General features: G+C 31.7%; 1 protein-coding gene across 2 annotated transcripts; it reads left to right on the top strand.

Annotated features, from left to right (window-relative positions):
- Nucleotides 1-1,381: 1,381 nt before the first annotated feature.
- LOC123718976 lies at nucleotides 1,382-10,539 on the top strand. 2 transcript variants are annotated; one of them, XM_045676003.1, is made up of 6 exons: nucleotides 1,382-1,558; nucleotides 5,859-6,009; nucleotides 7,734-7,917; nucleotides 8,310-8,387; nucleotides 8,661-8,750; nucleotides 9,994-10,539. In XM_045676003.1, the coding sequence occupies exons 1-6, from the start codon at nucleotides 1,542-1,544 to the stop codon at nucleotides 10,092-10,094; spliced, it is 621 nt and encodes a 206-aa protein (XP_045531959.1). In that variant the 5' UTR covers nucleotides 1,382-1,541; the 3' UTR covers nucleotides 10,095-10,539. The 2 variants fall into 2 exon arrangements, with proteins under 2 accessions (XP_045531959.1, XP_045531960.1); XM_045676004.1 differs by lacking the exon at nucleotides 8,310-8,387 and having other exon boundaries at nucleotides 1,383-1,558.
- Nucleotides 10,540-10,768: the final 229 nt, after the last annotated feature.

The following is a 10,768-nucleotide window of genomic DNA, read 5'->3' on the forward strand; positions in this document are numbered from 1 at the left end:
TATTTTTATGAATAAGAGGGTAATATTTTAGTCATGAGTTATTATATAGTCTTATAATAATGATGGCTATAAAAATTGGTAATATTTTTTTAACAAATGTTAATTATAATAATTTTTCATTTAAGTAATTATCTGTGAATTTTGGTATTAAATACATAAATTAATTATTATATTTATATGGTCTGTATTGCGGGTGACAGCTATGCCTAATAAAATATTTTATTAAAAATATTGTCTTATTTCTTTATCAACTATTATAATAATATATAATGAGTTTTCAACAAATAAACTTAATTCCTACTGGAACGATTTCGAAAATTGTATCGACATTAAAATGTTGTATTATCCCTGTCTAACATAATATAAATATATATGTTCATGTTATTTTATATTTTTCTCTTAGTCGTATAACATTGTTGGCGTCATTTCTAACCCTCTGCAAAAAGCAAATGCTTCCTTATAGTTAGTTAGTTCTTTAGCACTATTATAATAATGTCATTATGAATTGCCGAGTCGTAGCGCTAACTGACACCCCTACGTCAGAAATATATTGGATTCGATTTTCATACGTGTATATGAGATACTTCATATCACTCTTAGTTTTGTTTCTCAATCTCACCCTTAAATACCGTTTGTATTTAGTACAACGGAATACTATGCTTATTTAAGTATTACCACAAAATTATCTGCTCTGATTTTATTAAATAGAATTGTAAGAGACTGTCAAACATTTGTTTTGTTTTACGTATCCCGTCTTTTATAGTAAGTATGTCTCGTTTAAAAACTACTAGTAAATTATTTTAAATTAGTTTCATGACTTATGTGAGACCAATACCATCTGGTGTCATCGTGCATGGCCACGTAGGCAAGTACGTTTGTAAGCGGACGCCAGAATTACTAACGAAATTTTATTGTAGTAGGTCTAACGTTTTGTGTTTTGTTCGTCCTTGCTGCAGACTTGGACAATGCTAGCGTAGTGATAAGAAAAGGTTTGTCCAATTACAGAACGTAGTCACCGTCCGAAATCTCTTATTGTTCGTTGTCAAACAATCAGTAGGAAAATAAAATTAAAATTTTATTTAATTATTATTATTTCCACATTAAGACTTATTTAGTTTATAAAAATTATTTATACAATTCCACTAAAAATAACGACTTCCTACTATGTGGTTATATTGGCGGAATTGATAGTAAATGAAATGATGCCAGTAATAAATTAAATGGATATGCCTGACCCATACGTCACAACAGGATTTGTTCTATTCAAAGTTAAACAAATGCCAAGTAGTTGTTATGTATGGTATGTAAGGCATGTGAAGCGGTGAGCACGCCACTCCGAATAACAAGCAGGCGCTATGTTGGGGCGGCGCGAACGGGTGAACTTCTGTAACGACACCGAAAGTCAGTATCCAAGGTGTTGGTGTTGAGTGTTAAAGCTCAGATCAGCCGTGGCAGCCGTCCGCTTCGGACCTGTTCACCGACGCTCCTCAGAGAAAGGAACAACATTAGTGCTTTAGCAAGACCCGCAAATATTCACCAAGATGAGGATTCTTCCCCTGTAAGTACATATCATTTTCATATAAATTATACATTCAATTACGTATCGTGTTGAACTCGCACAAAAAGCGGATTTGTAGACCCCGCTAGGCGATTGCATTTGCGATGTCATAATATTCTAATGAAGCATTCACAATCGGTTAGATAAAGATATCGAATTAGAATGAAATGTATGTAACTATATATTATCGTTTTTTCATATTAGTACTAAGTGGTAGTAATTTAAAAAGATTATCATGCTATGCGCTCAACACTTTTCGTTAGTTTCGTTTAGTTTATCTTAGCAAAACTTTAAAATTACGATATATTTCGTCAGTACATACCGAGTTCTTTTAAAACTAAGATGCTAAATATTTTGTTAAAAAACTTTGATTTTGATAAAAGTTGAATCAGAGGTCAATCTTTAAACTTTCACTCCTCATTTGTGTTTACAATTAAAATATTGAACTTTTGTTCATTGAGAGTATGTCCTTCATCACGCAAATATTTGAGGATATGTCTTATGGCTATTTTCAAGTAGGAAATAAAAGTCAGTGTTGTAGGGAGGCCAATGAAACAGATATATTAAAATGAATGTATGGCCAATACATTTCATAATAACTATTCGTGACTTATAAATCCTATTACATACTCCAATTTGACCTAGTGTAACGCACAAAGCAATTAATTTTCAAATTTATTTGGCGAAACTCAGAACCGGTTCAATGGATTGAACCCACATCGAAAGCTTAGTGCGCGACCTATGATTAAGCAACTTTGTCAAAGTACTAGTTACATATGGATAAAACTGATTGCCTCTGTAATGTTGAGGGAACTATATATGACATCATTGCTCCATAAACAAACGCGGGCCTATAAGCAATTTTGCACGGTATAAATTTCAAATATTTACATTTTTCAAAATAAATTTCAAGACTCAAAACTTATTAAAATTATTGATCATAGAAAATACGTCATTGAAAACTATTTAGATGCTGATGTTGCCTAAAGAAAAGAGTTAACTATTGAAATTAAGATGTTTCTATATTTTTGTTAAATGTCATGTCAAATCTAGCATGGTTACGTAAACTGACGTTCCTCTTCATAACTTATTGAAAGTATATACTTTTAACACTTTTACAATAGTAACGTAACTAAGATATTATCAGTTAAATATGCGGTTACAAAAAGGTCAAAGCTAAGAATTAAGCAACAGCTGACTCATCAATTGTAACATTCTAAAACAGATAGATATCTTTCTTACTTACTAAACTAGAGCGATGTATTGTTCATAATATTTCTTGAATATTTAAATAACAGTAACTATTATATTTATTAGGACCAATAAATTATGCATTAATAATTTTGAACATAACGTAACCTGAATTCGCGGAAAGGTCACATACAAATGGCTTATTATCTGTATTAAGAAAAATGTATAGTGTTGAAGAATATATTTCTTTATATATTATAATATAAAGAAATATTGTTTCCTCCGCGTTTTCTTTTGTTTCGTGAATATTCACTTTATGTTTAACGTAACACTGTGTTCAAGTGTAGCTACAACAGCAAATAATGAATGCAACAACTACTAGTAGTTGGCCTCAATTAATAAAAGATAATGTATTAAAATTCTGTTACAGTTACTTCTCGTTATTTTCGAGGACTCAATTATAATTATTCAGTTACATATAGTGGTAACTGAATGTTTAATTCGAGGTAAAAGTATCGTACCGTGTAAAATACGTTACTAATTAGTGAAGGATAATTATTTATTTTTTCTATTTGTGAAATCTATTATGAAAGTTATATTTTCAATTAATATTATTTTTATTATTATATAAATTAATACAAATGTAACTAGTCCTTTTTCTTTTCCATTTAACCAACTGCATATAGGTACGTTAGACGGAGGCGTGACTACGAAGATGCGCTCAAAAACCTCACACTTACCCAACCCCGTACAGCGAACATAAAAGACATTTGGTAATAATATAGGTATTGCACAACTAGACGATTGACATTTGTCTATAAGTTAGGCGAACTTCTATTGTAGCTAAGTTTATATAGCATCCGCTCATGCTATGAAAGTGTTGCATCATTTTCGGATTCAAACAATTTAACGTTCAAGACTGAAGCCTCATTATTTTTATTGTTCCCTAACATTTACTAACTTATCCGAGCTCAATTAAGTGCTGTGGGAAGATTCACGCGCAATAGGCTACACAATGAGAACTTTTGCAAGCTCTAGATTTTATGTAAATGATTATAGCCTAGAATTCAAACTTACATGAGGCAATAGATGCGTCTTCCAATTGTCTCTTTAAATAAAATTATAATGTAGCCTTTGGAATTTTTGTCCAGGAAACTTTGACTATCACTTCTCAGCCGTTTAGCAGAAGGCTTCCTGTTATTAAATACGTCATCAGTCATCTAAAAGGTTGTAGTAGTGGTACTGCCGCATTGCACGCCGAGGTCACCCCAATTCTTACATTTTTCAGTTTAATATTGAAGGCTTTTATTGTCATTGCAATTTCTAATATAATATTCAATACATATGCATGTGTTCTACTGAACAGCAGCATAGAAAGTTTTACTTTTCCGACGTGACAGGCAACACCAATATTATTTTATCCAAGTAACATACGCACATTGCATACCTTTTACTATTCTACACATAACAATTATTGTATAGTCACAGACTAAAATAAATTAAAGTCGAATCAAAGCTATAATGTCAAGAATGCAGTTTTATTGATATTTTGCTAATAAATGCACGGAATCGCATTCGTGACTAAATCTTCGCGATTGGATTTATGATATTAATGTAACGTCGTTGTCCAACCGTAGGTCTGATCATTTTATAAAAGGGGCCAAAGAAGCCTTTTTGTTAGTTTGTCCAACGTGTGACCACTTAAAAACATGACCATTAATTTCAAGTTACACGTTGCAAAAGCGGACGAACGAAAAATATTTACTATTGTTAGTAAATATAAATCAGATTGTAATGTCTTTGGTTAACATAGCTTTTACACATTGAAACAAAACAATTTTTTAACCGGATTACAGCTATTTGTATGTATAATATAAATCAGATATTTTTTTATTACCATCGCTTACAATAAACACCTAGCGAATCCTGCATAAATAATATGGCCATACGTTGAAATTTTACTTCCCGTTGTATTCAATTCAATGATGTATAACCATTTTATGAAATGATCAATTCTGTGATTGGGCCACGACCTATGCTTGTCATTGGATATAGTGATATATTACATAAAATAGAGAAAGCTAAGGGAGATTGTTGCGTTTTAATCGGAAGTGAATGCGGAACTTATCTAGCTATCACAACCTGACCTGACCCTGAAACCGGGACCTGTTACTCAACGCTGTATAAAGTAACGAGTTAACCTTTAACCATTGACAGTTCTCTCACGCACTTCTATGTATGTTAGCACTTATGTTTACATGTCCCGAGGGTTCTAGTCGACGTGCCACGTTCACCCAACCTCGAAATATTTATTGACCGGTATTTGAATACAAAGATATGCATCACGCTATTATAATCGATGACTGAAACTGTTGTATTTGCTTCGTTGAAGTTTTTAAAGATTATCGCTAAAATGCGTTGAAACGAACATACATGCATTATACATGCAAAGGTGTAAACTTATAAAGATGTTGTAATCGTTGTCACTACTACGTAAATTCCTGCATAGGTTTACTTTGGCAACTAAAAGGTTGAACGTACAAGGACATGTTTGCAAAAACTTGATTCGTGAATTATCTTTTCCAGCATACACTAACACGTGCGGTTTCACTGATATTTATTATATATACCAATAAAGAGCCCTGACATTTAACTAGCATAATTGCATAGAATTTTATGACATGTCATCACGTTAATGTATATTCGTAAGTTTTGACTCTTCTGACAAGATAATATTTTATATGAATATTAGATGGGTCACAAATTATTATATATATTATTCGAGATTATATTTAAAAACAACATCCTCGTGATTTCTAGTTACATAACGATACGGATACGGACTGGCGTTTTATGTCACAGTCACCTGAATTACCATATTACTTGACCATCTTGACGAAATAATATATGCAACGATAGGATCACTGATGCTTTGTATAGAATTCATATTCGCTTATTTCATTGTATTGGCAACTAGCAGCAGTAATTCTTATATATTCAGCCTTGGGGTTTTGAGAATTAGAAAGAAAAACAAGCAAGTCTTTGTGGCCAAAAAAGACTTAGTATAAACTATCTTTAATAAGTTTTGTTAATGTTGCTTATGTTTCAGGTTCGTTCTTTTAGTTTGCTTTGCGTGGCAGACGTCGGCACGTCCACAAGATGATTCTGAATCCCGAGCAATCCCATCCAGGGGTTTGCTCAAACGAGGCTTAGTTGGAAAAGGAAAACCCACAACATCCACCACAACAGCTGCGCCAGAGGTATACTTAATTTTTTGTATATAAAAGTGAAAGTATCGTTCGTAATCGTTACTCAATCACACCTGACGGCGGATTAGATTTGTATAAATATAGGCAAATTAACCAAACACAAAAAATGTATTATTACTATTAGGTTAAAATTATACATATACATACTAATACATAGATTCAGGCAAAATCTATTAGATAAACGAACATAATAATTAATTTAAAACGTACTAAATAATAATAGAATAATATATGGGGTCTTGGCCATGTTTATGCCTGCTTCATTAGTCGTTATTTATAAGCGATCTGATCCAAAGGAAAATGCCTTGTTAGGATATCTGTTGCCTTTCTTATTATTAAAGTGTTTTTTCTTGTACTTTCATCTGTATAAAATCAAATCAAAATTTATTTAAACATATTGGTCATATACACTTATTAACGTCAATATTAAAAAAAGAAGATCTAAATACACATTCACCTCCGGTTCCCCAATCAAGGACGTCGAGCGGGCGAGTAGAACTGGCGAGAAACGAGGCGTTAGTTGAGTTGAACTTCAACCATTTTGCCTTGATTTAAACAATATATATTATAACAAACAAAGCACCAGCGCGCTAAAATAGAAAATATACCTATATATATATATATATATATATATAGTTAGACATTTGTGTAAATATATCCAGAACTCTTTATGATAGAAAATATCTCATATCCTGGTGCGTATAAATTATCATGTGTTAAAACCTCATGTGTAAGTAACAGTCACTATAAAGCCATCAAGGATATTTATATTGAATAAAATTATATCTCGAAAACCTATTTTTCGTGTTGTTCATAATTAAAATTAGACATCTTTTAATTAATATTTTGCATTGTAACATTATTTAAAGACATACTCTTACAACTTAGTTACATGTAAATATTTCTTAGAATCACATTCACATTACACATTTTTTTCGATGTTACATGAATTACTAGTCATGTTATGATTATATAATATTTGAATATCTTTATAATTGTCTGTATATATTTATTATATTAAACCGTATAAACCCAGCCGTATGCTAAAGAACCAATTGTTAACAGATCATTGCCTAATTGGGTGATGTATACGTGTTATGGGTATTTCCCTTTTGTATGCGACATTCGAATCATTTAGACCAAGGCAAGTCGGACCGCCCTGTTCGCCCGATGGACGAGTTGCCTTCACAAGTGACCTCCAACTCCTTCTGGCATTTCTACGCGAACGACAGTAAAGGCAGTAATACTGATTGAACTGGTTTTTGTAGAATTACGACCGCTATCGGAATGTCTGTCTGTAATCTCCGCGACATGACGTAAAACGAAATATATATGAAATTGCGTTTAAGAAATCAATTAAGGTCGTAAAAAAATTGCGTCTATGTTTTTCTTGTTTTCTTTTCTCTCAAGCACTTTTAATAATTTCGATTTTATATTTTTACTTATAAATATAAGTACCTATTACCGCTAAAATAAAAAAAACTTTTTAAATTAGTCAGAATGATGCAAAAAATATTATTTAATCGGGACTTTAGAAATAAACGCATCGTTAATGTCAACACAAAAGATAGAAAGTCACTTATTTACGAAATGAAATGAAACCATTAAAGTTATAATGGAATTTCTAAATGGAAGCGCCTCTTTGAATTGTTATCTTGTTTGTAAATATAAACATATTTTTTTTATAAATATTAAGTATTAGAATATTATTTCAGGAGGAAGGCGATTATGATGAAGAAGGTGACTACCCAGCAGAAGCAGAAGCTAATGAGCCGTCTACAGAAGCACCTCCATCTTCCACAGAGGGTAAAAAGCTCGTTGCAGGAGGAGTGAGGCCATTCCGAAGCAACACGGACCTTCTAGCAGCCTTAAAAAGGCGGCGAGCACAGGCTGCGGAAGGTAATGCGTTGAACCAAGTTATTTTTCAAAATATAATGATGGGGCTTTTCTAAGTTGTATATTGTCGTGTAAAAACTATACATTTTTTATCTATGCCATTTTGTTTGCCATGCCATATTAATTTAGCTGTCTTATTAAAAGAATATAAGTATTTTATCGTTTTAATTTATATTATAAATAAGAATATTATTTATGTATTTAATAATGAAGGTTACAGATTTTTTTATATAAATAATAATATAACATATACTTTCATCTTGGTATACATAAAATAATAAACAAATCGTGTGATAATTAAAAAGTGGTTTCTTAGGAAACAATACAAACATTTTTTATTCTCAATCTTATAAATTTAGTTCAAGGTAACGAAACTTGAAACAATGTTTTTTTAGCGAAATTGGGTCACTCAGTACCCGCTGTCAGCCAATCACAGGATGTCCAAACTGAAGCATCAGTAAAACCTAACTTAAGTAAGTTCTTAGAACTTGTTCTATCGTTACTATTCCAAATTATTATTTTACATCATTTTTTTGCTTTTTATTTATATATTTATTCAGGCATATTTTTTTAATACCAGGGCTGGGTTTGACTTCCGCTTTCAAATAGAAGATAAATGACCGCACGCAATATAATAATAATATCAATAATATAATAATAATAATAATAATAATAATATTATCACATTACAATCAAATAATCTGTATTAAATAAACACGTTATTAACAGAAATATAACTATTGCAGGTAAAAAGCGTTTTAACACAGCGACTCGCGAAACAAAAACAGAAGAAGCACCAGCGCCTGCTAAGCCCAGTAGAAGCCGATTTGGAAGACGTAAGTTCGAACTTCCATGAAATCTTCATGAAGGCTATCATTGAAACACCATGACGCTCTTGATTTTATAATAGTTTTAGCATCACTGACTAAAAATACTGACATTAATATTTAAAACTTAAAACATTTACGTCAAAATAACATTAAATTCAATTAAATAGTGATAGATAATTCTATACAGGAACATATTTTTTCAAACCAGAATTACAGAAGTCTATAATAATTAGTAGTCTCTAATTATTTGAAGAGGTCGATTGGGTATGTGCAACTGTTTAATCGGTTGCCATCTAAAATTCGCAATATTGGCGTGTTTGACAGATTCAAGGGGGCATTAATGTCAAAATGAATATAGTGAACTAAAATTGATTCGGCTGCCGGGTGGTTTGTACATAAATATAACTTAATAAATCACCAGATTAACTAATTTAATTAATAAGCGACTAGCCTTCATGCACAAACACCTTCCTTCCTTAAACACGGCTCGGAAATAAATATAATTGCTCGTTAAACATTTTAATTGACCTAAAATGTAGCTCGATATCAAAATTGAAATAATAACATACTTTGCAACGTTGCGTGTCAATTTGTGCAACAAATATAATTAGATTTCGCAAAAACCATTTTAGCAACCACCTATAATAGTGATTTGGGGTGGGGCTCTGGTTCATATCGAGATTATATACTGAAGGTCAGTTTACGAAATGCGATTAGTGTGGAAATCCTTGTTTTATAGGTTTCTAAAGCAGTGAAATGTATTATATGCACCAATCAATAAAACAAATATCATTAAGATACATAGACGTCAAGAGAAATAAACACTATCATTAATCCTTTAAATAAAACAGTGGCAAAAGTGTTTTTACGGATCTTTACTAAAAGTGTAGCGTGTAGGCTAATTCATGATTTGCTTGATATCAAAGAGAGTTGGTTAATTTTTGGAATTGCTGCTTAACATAATTTTCTTAAGTTTTATGTATATCTATACCTTGGGTCTGTACCTTTTCAAAGCCGAATAAATATATTGGTAACACTTGGTAACTCTGGTATAACGATTGGTCGATTATGCTTCTTCGACATAAGTTATATTGGGTTTCTCCCGAAAATCCGTAATAGCTTATGTGCAGAATTATCCTTCTTTATTCAGTTTGTATCAAAATTATGGATTTCTTGTTCCTTTTTGAAAAAGGAACACACATGCGATGTATAGTCGAAATATCCTTTTAACCATATTCATCTGTTACAGCGACTTCAAGGTCGTTCCAAGAGACTGAGCCAGTGGAAGAACAGAATGACACCGCTCCTGCTACGAGGACCGGCAGACAATTCAGACGTGGTGGAAATTAGTTTCTTGCCTTTTTGTTCCTTCCCAAGACTTTCAAAATCCTTATTCATTACTTGTTTCGTTTCCTAGTGGCGGAAACGCATTAACTCCACATTAAGCCATCCCACAACTCCACGAGTCTAGGCTTACCTTTCTAGAATCTTACTGTCAAAATTTAACATTTTGAAATAAATAAAAATATATTATTACTTAAAGAAAGTCATTTATAAAGTGTACAAAATTGTTTAGATTGATTGAATTGAATTTATGCCTTTGATCCGTATCGAATGTATTATTATCCTTATCTTTATCCGATGGATATTCATTTATACTGCAATATAGCAGTGATAATATTACTGCCATGTATGGTCTGTGTAACCAATAAGTTCCAATAAATCAGCGATTTTATACCTACTATTTTGTAAATTATATTTCTAAGTGTTTTTTAAAATAAATAATTTAAAATAAGTTTGTTTTTCTAATGTAAAGCATCGTCGTGTTTAAACAGCGTTGATGGCTTATTTTTTTTTATTGTATCGAACGGTGCGATGGATTGAGATATGTTTGTTGTTATCGTAGTGTGTATCGATAATTCCAACGATTATAATAATATAGCATTGACTGTCACGTTGCTAGTAAGAAAACTTATTAAAATTAACTGTCTTTCCACAACTGATCGATTTTATGAAATGTTTTG

This window comes from Pieris brassicae, chromosome Z, assembly GCF_905147105.1.
Source record: "Pieris brassicae chromosome Z, ilPieBrab1.1, whole genome shotgun sequence".
Classification (NCBI taxonomy): domain Eukaryota; kingdom Metazoa; phylum Arthropoda; class Insecta; order Lepidoptera; family Pieridae; genus Pieris; species Pieris brassicae.